The sequence below is a fragment of the Acipenser ruthenus genome, chromosome 5, assembly GCF_902713425.1.
Source record: "Acipenser ruthenus chromosome 5, fAciRut3.2 maternal haplotype, whole genome shotgun sequence".
Lineage (NCBI taxonomy): Eukaryota > Metazoa > Chordata > Actinopteri > Acipenseriformes > Acipenseridae > Acipenser > Acipenser ruthenus.
Window position 1 is genome coordinate 87,636,030 of NC_081193.1, and position 19,916 is coordinate 87,655,945.

General features: G+C 42.7%; 1 protein-coding gene and 1 long non-coding RNA gene across 2 annotated transcripts in view; one reads left to right on the forward strand and one right to left on the reverse strand.

Moving 5' to 3' along the window:
* Positions 1 to 541: 541 nt before the first annotated feature.
* LOC131737186 (uncharacterized) lies at positions 542 to 11,408 on the reverse strand. The gene is made up of 4 exons (XR_009328774.1): positions 11,361 to 11,408; positions 2,798 to 2,937; positions 1,730 to 2,556; positions 542 to 1,152 (listed from the first exon to the last, which is right to left on the reverse strand). It is a non-coding gene; the product is annotated as an uncharacterized LOC131737186 (long non-coding RNA).
* A 294-nt stretch (positions 11,409 to 11,702) lies between these two features.
* The window catches only part of lrpprc (leucine-rich pentatricopeptide repeat containing), a 77,921-nt gene continuing 69,707 nt past the window's right edge, over positions 11,703 to 19,916 (forward strand). The window contains exons 1-11 of the mRNA XM_059024720.1: positions 11,703 to 11,917; positions 12,937 to 13,145; positions 13,503 to 13,625; positions 13,991 to 14,112; positions 14,398 to 14,456; positions 14,787 to 14,873; positions 14,961 to 15,087; positions 16,972 to 17,116; positions 17,674 to 17,831; positions 18,253 to 18,358; positions 19,002 to 19,109. Coding sequence (XP_058880703.1) covers positions 11,742 to 11,917; positions 12,937 to 13,145; positions 13,503 to 13,625; positions 13,991 to 14,112; positions 14,398 to 14,456; positions 14,787 to 14,873; positions 14,961 to 15,087; positions 16,972 to 17,116; positions 17,674 to 17,831; positions 18,253 to 18,358; positions 19,002 to 19,109 — 1,420 coding nt within the window. The 5' untranslated portion in view covers positions 11,703 to 11,741. The remainder of the gene's footprint in view (positions 11,918 to 12,936; positions 13,146 to 13,502; positions 13,626 to 13,990; positions 14,113 to 14,397; positions 14,457 to 14,786; positions 14,874 to 14,960; positions 15,088 to 16,971; positions 17,117 to 17,673; positions 17,832 to 18,252; positions 18,359 to 19,001; positions 19,110 to 19,916) is intronic.

Consider the following 19,916-nt stretch of genomic DNA (forward strand, 5'->3'; position numbering starts at 1 on the left):
AGACGCCCTTATCCAGGGCGACTTACAATTGTTACAAGATATCACATTATACAGATATCACATTATTTTTACATACAATTACCCATTTATACAGTTGTTTTTTTTTTTTACTGGAGCAATCTAGGTAAAGTACCTTGCTCAAGGGTACAGCAGCAGTGTCCCCCACCTGGGATTGAACCCACGACCCTCCGGTCAAGAGTCCAGAGCCCTAAACACTACTCCACACTGCTGCCCCTCCGCTAGAACCTGTGTACAGACATCAACAATCAAAAAGGAAGTGACATCACAAGTTATTGAACAACATGACCTCATGATCAGTGCTGGTACTCATATTAATTGAAGGTAGATTATTTACCTTTTAAAATTCTGAACAATTCAGTTTCAGAATTTCAGAATTGTTTCAGAACAATTCCTGTATCAATGCAAAGCTATTTTTTGGGCAAACAAGTGTTGGTACTCAAGTGTTGGTACTCAAATCTTTAGAACTGAGAAAGTTCAATATAAATTCAAACAAACAGAAATAGCCATGCCCTCAGAAATATACAATTAGATCCAGTTTATTTCTTAAACACACACTTCCTTGAGAAAAGGAATCAAATAAAAAGATGAATTACAAACAGAAATTTCTTCGCCACACATTTCCAAGACAAACCCTGCCTGGGTTGTACACCTGATTCCTGAGAAACCTCAGAAATCCTAACTGGTTCTGTCATGTTTAAACGCAGCGCAGCAGCTGGAAATGAAAGGTTAATAAAAGCATCCTGCCACCAGTGAGCATGTTGGGTGTTGTAACGTCTCAGAACGGGACATGAAAACAACGGCAGCATTCTCCCTTTGAAAGGCCAACCAGAAAAGACAAGGGAGACGTGCTCCCTTGTGTGATGGACGGTGCCAGCTAATACAAAGTGATGTGAACAGTGTGGCATGCTGTTAGAACCACTTCCCCACAGCAGCTGAGTGTCTCTCTGCTCTGGAAGATGGCGAGCGTCGAGGTCGCCCTGCATTACTGGCGCTGTGTGCTTGAGGCCTGTTTAACTTCGCCAGTGCTGCAGGCTGACAGCTGCCACACCACGCTGTACAGGCTGAGGTGTGCAAGGTTTCTCGCAGGTCCATTTAGTTCAGGGGAAACTTGGCAGGTCTTCATGTAGGTGCCTGAAAAAACACTGTCTGTCAAGACCAGTACCTTCATCCCAGCTCAAACCAACAGGGACAATCTGAATATGTTTCTGCTAACTGAACTTTTCCGTTTGCTATATACAGCAGTGCGCAAATTTATTAGAACAACTCAAGAGTTGTCATTTGTATCCTTTATATACAGTACCTACCTGCATGAAAACCTCTGGGTGTGAGAATTTCAATTTCCAGTCAATAATCAGTGAAACAGTGAAAATATTAGACCACTTTTTTACTTTAACTAGGCATCTTAAACAACTTTTAAAAAGTCTTGCCATTTGTGGCTATGTGTTCCTTTTCTCACTATTTTAAATGAATTGCATGTGTGGCTATTAAAATCATCAATTAAATTAGACAATCACTAATTTGTCTGTTTTTCCAAGATGTTGAGTTCCAGTGGTTTGATTTCAGATGCACAACAGATGCACAACAGATGCACAACAAATCAAAACTACAGAAACAATGGGGTGTTCGACCTCCAGGCTATAGGGCACATGCAGAGAGCCTTTACCGGATGCTTCACCTTCCACTTCTATCAATGCAGGAGCTCGCTTACCAGCGATAGGGTTAGGCTCTCACAGCTCAAAGCTCCCTGGAACCTCCAGACTCCCGTCAACCGGATCGCATCGCTCTGCTTCACCTTCCACTTCTGTCAATGCAGGAGCTCGCTTACCAGCGATAGGGTTAGGCTCTCACAGCTCAAAGCTCCCTGGAACCTCCAGATTCCCGTCAACTGGATTGCATCGCTGTGTTTCACCTGCCACTTCTGTCAATGCAGCGCAGGAGCTCGCTTACCAGCGTTAGGTTTCAGCTCTCGCATCTCCCCTTTAATAACAACTCCTGCAAGGCGAAGCTCTCGAATCGGATCAAAGAGCATTCCAAATAAGAGGCATTTCAAATCGTCTAAATCATCTTAAAATAACAATGATCTCATCAGTTGCGCTCCATCTGTACACAGACGCATCATCATTAGGATTTGGGGGCGTGTTCAACTTTTCCTGGTTTTCAGCAGCCTGGCCAGCTCCAATCCGGGATCTCCCTCCTCAACAACGTTCCTCTGCTCTACATGAGCTCTATCCTATAGTCTCAGCTGCTTCCATCTTGGGCCACTGATGGTCAAGAAATTCCATCATCTTCCACTGTGACAACCAATGTACTGTATCCATTATCAATAACGGACGATCCATAACAGCACTCAGGAATAGCTTGCTCCGCCACCTCACTTGGTTATCTATTAACAGTAACTTTCTCTTTAAAGCAGCTCATGTGTCTGGTCTTCTCAATCCTGTAGCTGACGCTCTCTCTTGGTTTCAGTTTCAGAAATTCCATCAATTGGTCCCATCAGCCGATCCTCACAGCCTCCCCGCTCCCCAATTTCAGGACCTATAACAGGGCGATGTTACATACGTGGGTCATCACTGAATAATACTGAATCAGACAGAGCAGTAGGTATTGACACGTCGCACAGGCGTGCAGATTTAATAAACACAGGCCCGATAAATATAAATATTTTGCACACAAATGGTGAGCACTAGTCCCACTAAAAGGAACGTCCCGCTCCAGGAACCTACTATATTACTAACCCTCACTGTACTTAGTTTGGGATTAAATCCCCTAAACTGACCTTCTTCTGGGCTCCCGGCGTCCCGGCATCCTCACGGCGACTCCAGACTTTTCAGATGGCCTCAGTTGAAGGCAATGCCTTCAAGAGCACTGTCTTGGAGTTTCGTGTAGTTTTCTCTCAATAGAGTGGATGCTCTCCTCCTGGATGTCAACAAACAAGTTTTCATTCAGTACCTGCCTGTGTAGCTATGGCATTGCAGTCGCCTCGAGCTGCCTTCTTAAACAGGAGTAAGCTCCCTGGGCACGCCCCCCCCAGCCAATCAGGACCTCCCAATCAGCTCAAAGTAAGCCTTCCTGTTTACCAAAGCAGCAGTGCAGCTGAACCAGCGACAGGGTCCTCCCTGTAACAGGACCTCATTCTGGACTGAATTCCCAGCTTCTCAACTCAGCAAGATCTTACATGGCCAATTCTATAGCTCCATCAACCAAAGCCTCCTATAAATCATCACCACATGTCTGCGAACCATTTCTTTTGGCGATACAATTCCACATCAGATCTCCATGCCCACCTCTCCAGTCAACTGTCTATTAAACTTCTTCTCCGAGGTGTCCAAAAAATGGAGCCGTCACAAAACACCTGCCCATTACATCAGACATTCTCCTTAAATTAATAACGATTCTAAGGAAGGATTGCTTCACACCATATGAAGTGCATGCTTTCCTTTAGGATAATGTCCTTTTGTTATACAACGACGTACGATCGTAGTGATGGAGTGCGTTTCTCTTTTGCTTTCACTCCGTCACAGGGTTGTTAAACAGTACTTTACTTTCAGCATGCTTCCTCCCTGTGTTTCCCCATGCTCACAATGAATGGACTTGCATCATCATTTACTCATCACACATCCCTACCTGTACAGCACATGTTCTTTGTGCTTTTAGCACACAGTGCAACGTGCAACCTGTCTTCGGTGTAACCCATGGACTGAAAGTGTTAAGAAAGAGAGGAGTGGATGTTTTAGCACCCATGGTCCGGGGGTCACTGCATCCTGCACCTCAGCTGTGACTTGTCAGGAAACAAGCTTGTGTTGTTCTAAAGAGTGGTCCATTGAGAGCACAGAGGAGCAGGGCCAGCTTTGAATGGTGACACATGGGCACACGTGCTCTAGCAGGTTACTGGTGTGAACAAGAACAACAGAGTGCGGAGTGTCTTTGTTTCACCTTGTTATTCCCCCCACAACGCTCACTCACCAATTCCTACACTAAGATTACTTTTTACATTTTTTTTATTTAGCGCGCCCAGTTATTTTACCTCTGATTTTCTCCCCAATTTTTAATGGTCAATTATGCTTCCTCATGCAGCAATTTCCCACACAGCTCAGGAGAACTGAAGGTTCAGTGGGCGTCCTTCAATCCCACAACCAAGCCAGCTTCCTCTTCTACACCCAGGAACTCCAGAGCGGATGGACAGTGTGAAATCGCATTGCCGACTACATGACACCAGGTCCTGACCCGGTAAGTGCATGCCTTTGAGAAAGGGGCTTAAGAATACTTTTTAACCAATAACATATGACATTTTAGGAAGGAGAGGAGGTCATTCGGCCCATCAGTGGAAAGGATGATGCTGCTACCCATGTAATGGCTTTTGAAAAGAACCAAATAAAGTTTATTGAGTCATGAAAGCAAATACTTATAAATAAATATATATATATATTTTATTGTTCAGAGAATCTCTTTTTTCATTGCTTTTTTTTAGGTTCATTCATGCAAACATTTCAAACACTGTAGATAATCTGCGGCTCTCTCGTTAAATGTTTGAATAGAAGATCATCACCTGTTTGGGATTTGCAAGCCGTCAAAAGCACTAAAAGTACCTCTCAAAGGCTGCAAAAAGAATGGCAAAAACACGACTCACCTACTTTGTGCGCATGGTTATAAATAAAAGCCTTGTCGGTGTTCAGTGCTTTTGCAGAGTGCGGAGAGACTGGTGACCAGGGCAGCTCTGGAAGGAGAGCCAGAGAAAAGCACTTGCTTGTCAGAGATTGCTGGGGCGCAAGGGGAGCAGAGGATCACCCCACGAGAACACTGACAGCATCCGAGCCGCGGGCTGCTAAAGACCAGCACTTTTCCAAAATGCCAGCGGCTCAGGCCACACTGTTAAAACAGACAAGTAAAAAGCACATTTCACGCTCTCCCAAGACCTTCGATCCCTCCAGACTCCCGGGGCAAGATTGAGCAGTAATGTTTTCTGGATGCAAATGGAAGCACAGCTCATGCATGCCACAGGGGGAATCACTGCTGTGAGCTGTGCAGTCAGAAAAAGCAGCTAAATAAAACAACAGCTGGAAACCTGGAGAGGTTAAACCAGTCGGTAATGATACATTCTTTAAAGGAATGCAGTAAGACTCCAAACCGGATGCTTAGTCCCTGGTCTATCCTTGAACTGTCATTGGGACACATTTATCCATGCAGTTAATAAGGCATGCAGACAGAAGTCAAGTCAACTTTTACATTGAACTGTGCTGAAGTGAATGAAGTGTTGTGTTTGGTGCAAGTGGCAGATCTATATCATATGTAGTCTCTGTATTCAACTTAATGGATGTTTTATTGAGACTTTGGGCTAGATTCTCAAAGTTATTTTAACGACATAAGTACGATTTCTTCAGGCAGTAAACCCGAAACCCAGACATTTATTTGAGTGGCTTATGAGTAGTAAGAAGTTGTTTCTTATATGTTTTACATTATAGTTTCCAGCTTTGTTGCAACATAAAATGATTTTCGTTTCAGAGGCATTGTTACCAGCGCAAGCTTTTTATTAAGACAAAACAGTTGACTTCACTGCGAAGGTGGCATCCCGTGCGCCCAGACCAGGATGTTGACAGTGTGTGTTTATATTATCTTTTTTAGTTTTTTTTAATTCGGGGTCCAGGCTCCAGATTTGTTTTAACTAGTCAAAGGTTAGTTATAATGAAGGGCAAGCAAGGATGTTCTGTATATGGTGCATGCAGAGATTTATATGACAATAAGGATGTCCTTTTAAAGCAATTTGCCCACAATATAAATTAAAAATAGAAAGAAACAGTATTCAATGCTCATTGTATAATTATATGCACATTTTATAACGTTACAATTATTTTATTTCCAGAAAAGAAAATCGGGCAAAAAATGTCTCTGTCTTCGCAATGAGGCTCTAAATGTAAATGTTATTGACAGCAAAACCTAATACTGAGGTGATTAGAGTGTGAGCAGCTTTAAAACAGGGGTCTGGAAACTTACTTCAAGGCTTCATCCCTTGTAAAAAAACAGACACAGACGATTTCTATACAACACTGCAGGGCTATCACAGAACTTATCAGAACGTATGCCATCTCGCATCTCATTGAAAAGGGACTGAATAAACACATTCTCCTGCTCGCCTACTTTGGATGCAAAAATGCATGCATACAGTATGCATGATTGAACTATGATGATGCTCATAGGCACACAAACCCCACAAACATGTATGCCCTTGTGTATATATTTGTACCCACGCTCCAGTGTGCATGCTCCTTCACCCAGAAGCTGGATGATACACATCCAGCAGATCTTGCATTAGATTATAGGAACTTATTCTATATATAAATCCTGTAGAAGGAACAGCGGTTGCACTGTGAAATAGATTAAGTTATGTCCTTTCTGCTTTCACAGCTCTATATTCACATTAAACCAGTGCTGTGCACATTAGGCTTCAGTGCAGGCCCAGATCACAGACTGACGTGTGATGTCACCGCTGTCTGATGCAGCTCTGTGTTCCCCTCAAGGTGTCACCGAGTATCTGAGCCTCCGAGGACTTCATCTGGGGAAGTGTTTTAAACAAAGGAAATCAATATTTAACATTATTAATGTCCTGCTGGGTTACAGGGTTGACCAGTAAACCAGTATAAACAGGAGCAGGTCTGGTTTCTGAAGCACCCTATCTCGCTCCCACAGGTGGTATGGGATGCTGTTATGAGATCTTACATTTAGGAAGCTGACTGAGGGCCTGAAACAATGCCTCTCGCGAGGCTGGCAGAAACAAGCAGAGCCGATTAAACTGTGTCTCCAGAGTAAAACCATGCGAACAGTGCGGCTCCTGGAACGGGGACAGGAAGAGAGGGGCTTACAGGACGCCTGGCTGCCAGCTACCTCAGAGACAAGACACCACTTAGGCTAGTGTTGTGTGTGCAGTACAGCTGCCAAGTACATCGTTTATAGAAAGCCTTACCTGGAATGTAGTGCTATTTCCTATACTAAAAAAAACAGACTTTTGTAAGTGTATTTGCAACGCTCCCTGCGGAATGCACAGTGAAAATAAGCAACTTGGGCACCTCCCTACTGTATAACTCACCCTGCAAGGCTTACTGCGAGAGGTGTGTGTGCTGAAACAGTACCCCTTGAACCACACACACACTAAGTATGGGAATTCATGTCTGAATGGCACTTCTTCCTGATGTAGACAGACACTGGCGACCCTTCGGGAAACACTTTCCACTTTGTAGTCTTCACACATCTCTGTGTTGAGAGATACACCACGAACTGAAGCTGCGCTGCTGTCAGGACAAGGCAGGATCTCAGTGGACACAACACACTGTTCTAATCTTGCACCTTTTCTGGCCCATGCTGGACTCATGGGCTCACTGCTGTTAGTGCTATACCCAACCATTACTGGACCCAGCATGATGTAGAAATAATAAATCTCTCTCTCCGTACCGTACATTAACAGTGCGACTTCCCACACTGAGCATGCATAACGCTCAGCTGGTGAATTCGTACAAAAGTACTAGCAAGGGAAAATAATAAATAAGTGAAAATATCATAAAAACCGTAACCATAAAGCGGAAAAATATAGCAGCTGCTCATATGTTCATTCAGCAAAAAAAAAAAAGCATTTTATTGGCGGCGTACCTTGGTGCTATTTAATTATTGATCCCTCTGAAGATTATTTCTACAACATACTTCTTTCAGCTGACATGTCCTTTTGGAAACCGCGGTCCCTTCTCGAGAAGTGCCTGATTCTTTCAGCAAATATAGCTCTTCTGTTCAACACATACTCAACCAAAGAACCAATTCATAACATGTTTAGCTGGGCCATGGCTGTGTTGGTACACACTTAACTCACACACTCAAAAACAAAAATCTACCAAATGTCTCATCCTTGACCTTCATTATATTAATATAAAGAAAACAAATGCGGAAAATAAAAACCAGCCAAACTGCAACTACAAATGACAAATTGACATGCATGAACCAGCCAAACTACAAGCTGCAAATTGACATGCATGAACCAGACAAACTACAACTATGCATGAACCAGCCAAACTACAACTATGCATGAACCAGCCAAACTATAACTGCAACTACAAGCTGCAAATTGACATGCATGAACCAGCCAAACTACAAGCTGCAAATTGACATGCATGAACCAGCCAAACTACAAGCTGCAAATTGACATGCATAACCAGCCAAATTAGAACTGCAACTACAAGCTGCAAATTGACATGCTTGAACCAGCCAAACTACAAGCTGCAAATTGACATGCATGAACCAGCCAAACTACAAGCAGCAAAGTGACATGCATGAACCAGCCAAACTACAAGCTGCAAATTGACATGCTTGAACCATCCAAACTACAAGCTGCAAATTAACATGCATGAACCAGCAAAGCTACAAGCTGCAAATTGACATGCTTGAACCAGCCAAACTACAAGCTGCAAATTGACATGCATGAACCAGCCAAACTACAAGCTGCAAATTGACATGCATGAACCAGCCAAATTAGAACTGCAACTACAAGCTGCAAATTGACATGCTTGAACCAGCCAAACTACAAGCTGCAAATTAACATGCATGAACCAGCCAAACTACAAGCTGCAAATTGACATGCATGAACCAGCCAAACTACAAGCTGCAAATTGACATGCATGAACCAGCCAAACTACAAGCTGCAAATTGACATGCATGAACCAGCCAAACTACAAGCTGCAAACTGACATGCATGAACCAGCCAAACTACAAGCAGCAAATTGACATGCATGAACCAGCCAAACTATAACTATGCATGAACCAGCCAAACTACAACTGCAACTACAAGCTGCAAATTGTCTGTGGTTTGCCCAATTGAGGAAGCCAACTGGTTTAAAAAAGAAAAAAAAACATTAAAAAACATATTTGAAAACATTTCTTCAAACTGAAATAATGACCTTGTTCGATACTCATTCTATATATTTGGTTTAAGTGAATTTGATTCGATCAGATTTATTGATTAAAAAAAAAAAAAAAGAATATGAGTTTGCTCAAAAGTCCCGCACGATATGCACATGTCGATCCTATTTGTAGGTGAGTCGAGGAGCTGCCATGCCCATCAAAGCTGGGTTAAACAAGGCTGTCATGTGACAGCACCAGCAATATAATCAGAAATCATATCCATAGCAGATCAGCGTGTACAGGGTAGGCACCCAGACTACTAGAGCAGAACTTTACTGGAATCAGAGCTCCATCCTCAGGAATCAGGGAAAACTGCTGTGGGCTGCAGATTGAACACAAAATGCTTAACATAAAAAAGAACAATCCTACTCCAGTAGCAGTTTCTGACCGCATCATCAGTTCCACATTTTTTAAATCCATTGATGGAAATGTCCGGTCTACTTTTAATGTTTTCAAGCAAATTGGCTTCATCACTGCCATTGTCATATCCACTTAGTTACCTGACAAATAATTTATATTGTCCAGCGCTTCTTTAACTTTGTATACCAGTCTGACAGCGAGCGGGATCGCTACGAGTACTGTATGCAACCCTTTGATTGGTGGAAGTATTATTGACGATCCAATCAAAATAGCCAATGAAGCTCAAATAAAGTATCTGCTCAGCCTAGGTTAAGATGTGTGCAGTAATTAAAAAAATAAACAACTAAATAAATAAAAATGAAAAAAATGAAAAATCCTGAACCTTCTAATGCCCCCCCCCCCCCCCCCCCCCTCGCAGGACACAGTCCGCACCCCCCAGTTTGAGAACCACTGTTCTAGTGTACCGCAGACTAAATAAATTAATAACGCCCTTTTTAAAAAATAAATAAATAAAATAATAAACTGTTAAGTAAATTAATACGTACAAATTCCGATACAGAGTTCTGATTATTTATCTATTCAATAAAAAGAGTTCACAATTTACACCATTACATTGATAACACACGGGCTGCAAATGAGCTGACATCATTTTTTCCCCCCTGTATAGCATGTATTATGCATTTCTCTGTATTTAAAGTATTATGGATTTTCTTGTTGTTACTGCATCTTGTAAAGCGCTTTGTGATGGTGGTCCACTATGAAAGCCGCTATATAAAATAAAGATTGAGTGATTGATTGATTGATTTTAGATATGTGCCAGTGTCCGGTTGTATAAAACAGCTTTAGTGAATTGTCTCCTTAGTTTTTGCCTTAACTGTTACTTAAGTTTAAGTGTGTTGCACAAAACAACTTCAGTGAAATCCCTTAGTGGGAAGGTAAGGAGTTCTACTTAAGTAGACCTTAGTATTTATACTTAAGTAGACCTTAGTATTTATACTTAAGTATTTCCCTGAAGTAGTCAGCAGTTGCAAAAAACGACTTAAGGGGAAATTTAAGTAAAAAAACTTAAAGGTCCAGTTGAGGTCCCTCAAATCTTTAAAGACTATTACTAAAATCCTTTGAAGCCTTTAGAAACTGAAGATGAAATTGAAGCCATGCTTCACAGAAGGGTTTTCAGAGGCAGAGAACATCATTTGGATACAATGAATGATGAGCAACTGATAAAAAAACCTCCCTGTTTGACAGACATTCGGTATTTCAAATATCTGCGATGCTGGAAAGAGATTTACAACCACAAACAAGCCGGAATCACTCATTGCTCCCTGTTTTACAGATACCTGTAGCACTTCGATTTTTTGCGAATGGCAGTTTCCAAGCAGTTGTTGGATGTATTTTTCATATACACAGATCTACAGTTAGCCGGATTGTACACAAGGTTTCCAATGCGTTATGTCGAAGGGTTAAGAACATAAGAACATAAGAAAGTTTACAAATGAGAGGCGGCCATTCAGCCCATCTTGCTTGTTTGGTTGTTAGTAGCTTATTGATCCCAGAATCTCATCAAGCAGCTTCTTGAAGGATCCCAGGGTGTCAGCTTCAACAACATTACTGGGGAGTTGGTTCCAGACCCTCACAATTCTCTGTGTAAAAAGTTCCTCCTATTTTCTGTTCTGAATGCCTCTTTACCTAATCTCCATTTGTGACCCCTGGTCCTTGTTTCTTTTTTCAGGTCGAAAAAGTTCCCTGGGTCGACATTGTCAATACCTTTTAGGATTTTGCATGTTTGAATCAGATCACCGCGTAGTCTTCTTTGTTCAAGACTGAATAGATTCAATTCTTTTAGCCTGTCTGCATACGACATGCCTTTTAAACCCGGGATAATTCTGGTTGCTCTTCTTTGCACTCTTTCTAGAGCAGCAATATCCTTTTTGTAACAAGGTGACCAGAACTGAACACAATATTCTAGATGAGGTCTTACTAATGCATTGTACAGTAGTGGTAAGGGAAAAGTTTCCTTACGTCGACAACTCAAGAGAAATACTTACGGTGTTTTATGCAACCGGGCACAGGCCACTGCACATTGTACGTGAGAGAAAACTCCGTGCAAGTATGCAGTCGTCCTAGTATTATGGGTAAGGTGACTGTTAAACACTATAGGGGGGTTCCGCTAAAAGTAGCAATAAAATAAACAACCTATTTTATTTCCAATTAAACGCAAATACACACAAACGTGTTTATATATTCTGAAATACACATTTAATGAAAACAATATATTTAACTTGTTCTTTTGCACGTTTTACCAAAGTTGAGTTCAGACCACCCCTCCTCCCCTTGTCTGGTGTCGAGTCTGTGACTTTGCGGAGAGTACTTTGACCCTGTCACGTGGTACGCATGTCCTTCTACTTTCCAAGCTGCACAGGTTAAACATGGCTGCGCTCTTGAGGTCGGCCCGGCTCTTGAAATTTTCTTCCCCGTTTTTGCTCCAGGTCGTCGATGCGACTGTCTTTGGCGGCCCGCTCTGCAGGCTCGGTACCCGGACTTTTAGTGGCAGAGGGATCGGAGGATGTCCCGGCCGTGTCCTTATCGGAACCGGTATAAACAGGTACCTGTCCTGTACAGCATCAAGCCATGCTGGATTGCGCAGTTGTCATTGGGGGTACCCCAGCGTGCAATGTCTCTGTATTGTATAATTAATACCAGACTGCTACGTTTTACAGATTGTGTGCAGTTTATGATGTCGGTACAGCATTTAATTTTTATTATAAAAGCAGGTTTTATTTTTGTGTGTTGTATGATGATCTAGTTACATCACAGGGCCCAGCAAGATGTCTACCTCTGATTAAAATATTTAGGTTACATAGAAACCCTTGCAAAGTTGTGTAACTCGTCTAGAACGTCCCTGTGCTCAAGGTATTGGTTTCATTCAGAAATTTTAAGCAGGTTTCTCTGATTTGAACATTGTACTGTATAGTACTTTAGCCTCCTATTAACGTTGACTGAGGAAGACACTATAAATATTCAAAATGCATGTGGATAATCATCAGATGGTATATATACAGTATCCCCCTGCAACACACTATGCGCGGTATGTAACCCGTGTGATATCAGGAGTGTATATGTAACATTATTAAAAGCAAACAAGGGTAGCAGTCATATATGTGTGCGTCTTTGTAATTCCCAGCCATGTCCAGCTTCTTTTTTTTTTTTTGTTGTTGTTGTTGTAATTTCCCCATTGTGCAGTGGACACACACATTGATTGCACAGAAGTAACTAGTTGTGTGCTGTGCATTGCAGTCTATCTAGCCCCTTCACTGTCCCCTGTTGCAGTTTTGGGATGCAAAGGTCAAGGAAGGTCAAGGTGACAGTGAGATGCAGAAACAGCTTCTGTTGTTTTACACTGACCTGTATCACATCAGGAGACTAAGCTTCTCAGCCTAAGACCAGAAGAGGATCTATTTTGGAATAAACATGGGCTATCAAAAAATCTTGTATTATAATGATTAATCTGGCAGTGAAATAAATACAGTTAAATGCTCATAGCTAAAGACCATGCTCTCTCCCCCTGTTTGTCCACTGTCCAGCCCTGTCTCCCCCTCACTTTGTTGGTTCTTGCTTGCCCAGGTGTGTGAGTGGCAGCGGCGGTGTGCGTCTGTTGACCATCGCCGCGCAGGAGAAGGGGGCGTCTCGGGATGAGAGCAGCTCGGCTGTGCGGTCCCGCCAGGCGGAGCAGTTTGACTGGGCTCTCAACAAGCTGGACAGCTCCGTGCGGAGGACCGGGCGCATCACCAAGACCCAGCTGCTCAAGATCTTCCACGATATGTGCCGCACAGGTGCGCCAGGACTGCTCCTCACACATTGACCACCCTGGATCGAAATCAGAGAGACCAAGCATTCTGAATGTGCAGACAATAGAGTGATACTGAAATTCTCACCGTGCAGTTTTACATGAGTAAATGCTGATTGTTATGAATGGAAATGGGATATCATATCTCTGGGAACATACCTAGTACATTTTACCTCTGATTATCCCACCCGGAATCTTTTAATAAATATACAATTCACTTTGTCATAAGATGGTGTAATGTTGGCAGAAGTTGGTTGTCTTTGGCATGAGCACAATTGCTGATATAAGCATGCTTGCAGTGAATGGTGTCCCAAGTAAAGGCTGTTGTTCCTCCCCTCCCCAGGATATCCCAGTGGAAACCAGGCTCTGCTACTGCTGCGGAGCTGTGGCTCTCTGCTCCCGGAGATTCACCTGTCCGAGCGCACTGAGCTGGCACACCGCATTTGGGGAAAGCTGCTGGAACTGGGTACTGGTTACTGGGTTATTCAGTGTTTAGCGTTGATATTCATTGTAATGTGAGCCTATGATGCTCAACAACATTTATTTTAAGTAAAAAAAATTGCCTTGGTTTTTCTTGATGTTGAGCTCTAAAATGATGATTCCTGGAGCAAATGCCAGGAAGCAGGGCAGGAGTGAATTAACATATTTAATTATTGACCTGAAATAATTCTGGTAAACTGGGTTATGGGGTTTGTCTGACAATCTGGAGGCAGCATCCTTGTTATGTCCCGGTACTACTTGTAGGATAGTTTAAGCTAAATGACATGTTAAAACAGGGACGCTGATTGATGACAGTAGGTAGTGCAGCAGTGTCTTCTCTCCTCTTTGCAGGCGCTGTGTATGATGCCAGTCATTACAACGCCTTGCTCAAGGTCTACCTGCAGAATGAGTTCAAGTTCTCCCCGACAGAGTTTCTCGCAAAAATGGAGACGGCAAACGTGCAACCCAACAGAGTAAGTATATTATATTGAGTAAGTATATTATATTGAGTAAGTATATTATATTGAGTAAGTATATTACATTGAGTAAGTATATTATATTGTAATGCAGATACGTCTAGCAGGTAATTCTGCTTATTTGTTAATTAACTTTAATTTGATGAACCGTCTAATTCAGATCACTGTAAAACTTGGAATGGCACAAACTGCGATGCAGTGGGAGTCACATTTTAATTCCTGGTGTTAACACACAATAAATACTGTATTATTTTGTGTGAGCGCTGTGTTTGTTTCCCATAGGTAACCTATCAAAGGTTAATTGCTGCATACTGCAATGAGGGGGACATCGACGGTGCCAGGTAGGAAAAAATTGCTGACTTTAACCACACTGTATAAGTCTTTCATAATTCATGCAACATTGTTGGTTTGCATTGTTTTCAATCCTGTTTAAGTGCTGACATTATTGCACGACCCTCTGGTGGACAAACTGTGTATCACAGTGTATCTAATAGACATTTTTTCTTTTGCGTATTGATCTCCACATTCCTCTGTTTTCACAATGCTCTGACGCTGTTGCGTGACTTATGAATCGCCCTGTATATAGTAATACATAGATGCAAAAAGAGAGAGACTTTTGACTGGCTTCAGATGCAGCTGCAGCATTAAACACAACTCTACTTTTTTGGCAGTAAAATCCTGGGCTTTATGAAGAGCAAAGATCTTCCCATCACAGAGGCAGTGTTCAACTCCCTGGTGACCGGCCATGCCAGAGCTGGGTGAGTTACTGGGATTCCAAACAAAGGCTGAAATAGACAAAATGTCAAGATATTTGCAATATGTTTTTGTTTGTCTCCCCTGTCCAGTGATATGGAGAGCGCTGAGAACATCCTCACAGTAATGAAGGGAGCTGGAATCGAGGCTGGTCCAGACACGTACCTGGCTCTGCTCAATGCCTACGCTGAAAAGGGAGACATTGACAACATCAAGCAGGTATGGGCTGTGACTCTCTGTGCTTCTGCAGGGCTGGGGGTATGGGCTGTGACTCTCTGTGCTTCTGCAGGGCTGGGGGTATGGGCTGTGACTCTCTGTGCTTTTGCAGGGCTGGGGGTATGGGCTGTGACTCTGCTTCTGCAGGGCTGGGGGTATGGGCTGTGACTCTCTGTGCTTCTGCAGGGCTGGGGGTATGGGCTGTGACTCTCTGTGCTTCTGCAGGGCTGGGGGTATGGGCTGTGACTCTCTGTGCTTCTGCAGGGCTGGGGGTATGGGCTGTGACTCTCTGTGCTTCTGCAGGGCTGGGGGTATGGGCTGTGACTCTCTGTGCTTCTGCAGGGCTGGGGGTATGGGCTGTGACTCTCTGTGCTTCTGCAGGGCTGGGGGTATGGGCTGTGACTCTCTGTGCTTCTGCAGGGCTGGGGGTATGGGCTGTGACTCTGCTTCTGCAGGGCTGGGGGTATGGGCTGTGACTCTCTGTGCTTTTGCATGGCTGGGTGAATCTCTCTCTCTGCAGAGCAGAGCTGCAACGAAAGGTACATTTTAACTTCCAAAGGTTTGGAACACATCACCAAAGGTACTAATTTGCATAATTTACTGGTGATGTCACCATAGCTACTTGTTTGTATTTGATTGAACATCCTGTTATTTTACAGGTAATCCATATAAATGGAATAAAACATTCACATGTAGTTTAAAAATATTTTATATAGTATACAGTAATCATGTTTTTATAATTTAAATAAAAATAGACATTGTTTATTTACACGTAATTGATGCTGCTTTCGATATATATATTAAATCGCATTACTAAAATCTGAAGAGAAAAAAAACCCAGAACAAACATGTTTGCCATATTTTATGGAAATCAAAGCAGAAATAGAAAAAAACAAAACAAAACACATACAATGAAGCAAAGAGTGTTCACTTTTTTAAAAACTCTTACAGCACTGACTATTGGATGCCATTTTTTAAAATATACATTACATAACAATTCTTAAAATAAGTTCAAAACAGTTAAGGCCAAAACATATGACCATTTAATCACATTAGTAATTACAACACTTGCCTAGCTGAATAAAATTGTAGTGGTGCACTGGGATTCAAATTAGCATTGGTACATTTTACAAATGCACTGTTTTACAAATGTGTACTCGGCTTGGAGCATTTTTGTACAAATGTAACAGGGTATTTTTAGAAACGTGTTTTTCATCAAAATGTTGTAATTTTAAAACATCATCAAAACAGCACATTGAAATAGTTTGGAAGCTGTGACAAGAGCTTGGAAACAGTGACAGGCGACGCTGATTGGCTGATAAACTAGCTTTTTTGTTTCTTTGACCAAGGCCACTGTGTGAAAGTGCTGCCATCACATACCACAAAACAAACAGGAAAGTACGATTTAAAAAAAAAAAGAGGATTTTCACAAAACTGTTAAGGTTTCAAGCATTCAAGTTACTACATAATGCACAAAAAACATATGCATTTCCATATATAATTAGAATGACATCTTTCAGGACCTGCAACATAGGGAGTGCAAGCAAGGTCCGAATTGTTTTTCTCTGACCTTTCACATAGGAGTAACAGAACAACGCTTCGCTTTGACCTTGCGACTAAACTATGAAATCCTTTTATAAAATAATAATAACAATCAAAAAAAGCGTTGCATGTTTTTTGTCCCACCCCAAGTGTAAAATGAAAGAATCTCTGACCACATAGAAAAATCTGTGTTATTCTGCAGCAAGCGGATTCCTCGGATCCCTGAAGATGATGATGATAGTAATATGTTCTTGAATGAGCTGTGTGTAGTCCAGCCTTCAGTGTTTCCAGTCTATAGACTGTTCTAATTCTGAACCCCCTTTCTCCTTGACTTCTCAATGGCAGACCCTGGAGAAGGTTGAGAAGACAGATGCCAGTCTGATGGACAGGGACTTGATGCAGATCGTCTTCAGCCTGGCCAAGTCTGGGCACCACCAGTATGTGCAGGAGATCGCAGAGCGCATGAGACACGACCGTGGATACATTCCTGGTGAGACTTCGGATTCCAATGTGCAATATCCACTTCAGGAGCAACATTACCAGAAGGGATTTTCGTGCATGAAGTGTGTTTGGCTTCTGCTACTTGCAGCACTGGACGGTTATGAATGACGCCTGAACTACAGGCAAAGATACAAAAATGATTGTTTGTTTTTACCCATACCTCCTATAGAATATATATATGTTTTTAAAACCTTATATATTTTTTATATCGTACTAAGTACAGTAGTCCATAAAACTTTTGCATAGTATTTTATGGTATATATCGCCAGGTTCTACCTATTATAAACATTTAGTTTCAAGTCGCACAAAATAAATGGCAATTTTACACAGCATCATTTCAGGAATAGATGCAACTGGAGGTATACGGGATGTTATTTATTGGCCAAAAAAAACTCCAGTCCTATCTTGATGGGACACGTTGCTCAAAAGGTGTGGTTGACATTTTGCATCACAACCTTTCTGCTAGTCTGTGACTTGGGCTATTGGGTTTGGAGACTTCACTGTGGTGTCGTCACTGAACATGTCATTGTCCTGTCTGTCTCTCAGACGCGATGAACCTGTGCCTGAGCCTCATCACGCAGGGGCTGGAGGACACAGCCTTCCAGCTGCTCAAGACCTTCCCCACATTGCAGCCCGAGAGCCAGAACGGCGACACGCCTGACCTCGGCAACTTCTTCCTGCGCCACTGTGTCAACATGGACAAGGTGAGGAGACCCGCACAGCCCAGAGGGGTTCATACTGACGCCACTGCACAGGGCGTTCCTCTGCTCATCCTGGTGTTGGTTTGGTTTCTATCCCTCAGTAAAAGCACAAATGAATACATACAAGTGAAATCCGTGTCCTAAAACCTTCTTTCAGGGATAGAAATAACTCCTATTGCATAGCAGTTGCACCCATTCCAGATTTTATACTAGATTGATTAGCAAAAGTGTATCGTAAACAAGCTCAGTTGTGTTTTACTAAACTCATAATAAAACCAGGAATGGATCAAACTGCTATGCAATAGGAGTCTTATTTCCATCCCTGTTCTGTCCAGATCCCTAGCCTTGTGTGCAGCTGTCCTTGGGTCTCTGTGTTTCAGTAGACTTGACGTCTAGACATTTCTCTCTGTGTTGTGCTCTGCAGCCGGTGGAGAAGTTAAAGCGTTTCTGCAGAGAGCTCCAGGAAGGCGGCTTGCACGTCTCGGCCCTGCCCTTCACCCTCTACTGCGCCCTGGATGCCAAAAAGACAGGTGAGGAGGCTCTGTGAAACACAGGACCAGAGTTATTAATAACACTGCCCTGTGGTCAGATTCCAACTCTCAATATTTAGCTTGCATACTGTGGATGTAGGTCATAGTGACTTTTTTTTTTTTTTTTTTTTTTTCCCCCTATTGGTTCAGCTGTTGATATCTTGGGAACCACCTGTCCAGTTATTCTATATCAAGCTTAGAAACCCACACTAAACCTGCACACAGTCCAGGGTTTCCAAACTCCAATCAATTATAAGTCAATTATTTTAATGATTCAGTAGCCAGGAGTTTGAGCAACCCCTGTTGTATAGCTGCTTGAACAACTCCTAATGGGCAACCTACAGACTCACAGGTGAGACTTATTCAAGCATGACTGGCTCAGAGCGGATTTAGCAGGGGCCTGATTGTTCAAACTCCTGGCACCTGCTGACTTTCAATAACATACCTAAACAAGGGGAGTTCTGAAACCCGGGACTGGGTGCAGCAGGGCTAGTGAGAGTTTCTAACCCTGTATACACTATGTATTCATGCCCTGAAATACAGTGATTCTGTTCAGTGCATGCGATGGTCCAGTAAACCCTCCAGAGTTTAAACTTGTCCGGTGCTGTCGATCCCTGTCTGACCCGGAATGTTTTTCCCGCAGCGACGGCGGTGGAGCTGATGAAGGTGATGAAGGAGGAAGGGCTGCCGGTGAGAACGCACTACTTCTGGCCTCTCCTCGTGCAGCACCAGAAAGAGAAGAATTCTCAAGGTTTGTTAGCACGTTGGATACTTCAGTACTTGCAGTTTAACGTGTTAAACTCTACAGTAACCATGCAGCTTGGAGTTGAACTATCGGCTCTTTATCCTCCCTTGCATGCTCTGGCCACGATCATCCTGGTGATACACTGAACTGAATATCTTAAGGACAGTCTCCTGGTTTAATGTCTGTTTGAAATGTCACACTTACACTGTGGCTTACTAGTGGCTGGGCAGGAGCAGCTGCAGATTCTGCACCCAGCAACAACAAAACTAATCTATAAAGCTCTTTTTGGGTCGAAGACATCTCAAAAGTACCCGACGAATAAGTGTACAAATTGCCCAAAGTTAACCAAGCGTACCTGTTTAAACAGACTGTACTGTACAGGGTAAAAAAAACAGCAGCTGAAGGCCCATGTGCTGAATTACAGCTCTGCGGTAGCACACTGAGTCGATGTCTAGAATAAGATTGAGAAGATGCCTGCAAGGTTGACGCTGATAAATACTGACGTGCCAATCAAAACTTGTAAGCAGAAACTGTTGAGGACAGCGCTGTGTTCTGTCTAATGTCTTTCCCATGCGATTTCCATTTCCAAACCTCCTTCGCTCTCAGGAAGCATCCAGCCAGCCCTTCTCAAAAGCCCTGGTCCCTAGCGCTCCTACCCTGTCATGCGTTGCGAGGGACAAAGCGATATGGGAAATACTGTTGCATGAAATCCGGGGGATATTATGGGAAAGCTTTTACGGAATTTATCGAAGTCAAATATTTATAATGTAGAACGCCCCAGAGATGAAATCTCTCGTTCACAGGGGCACTTTG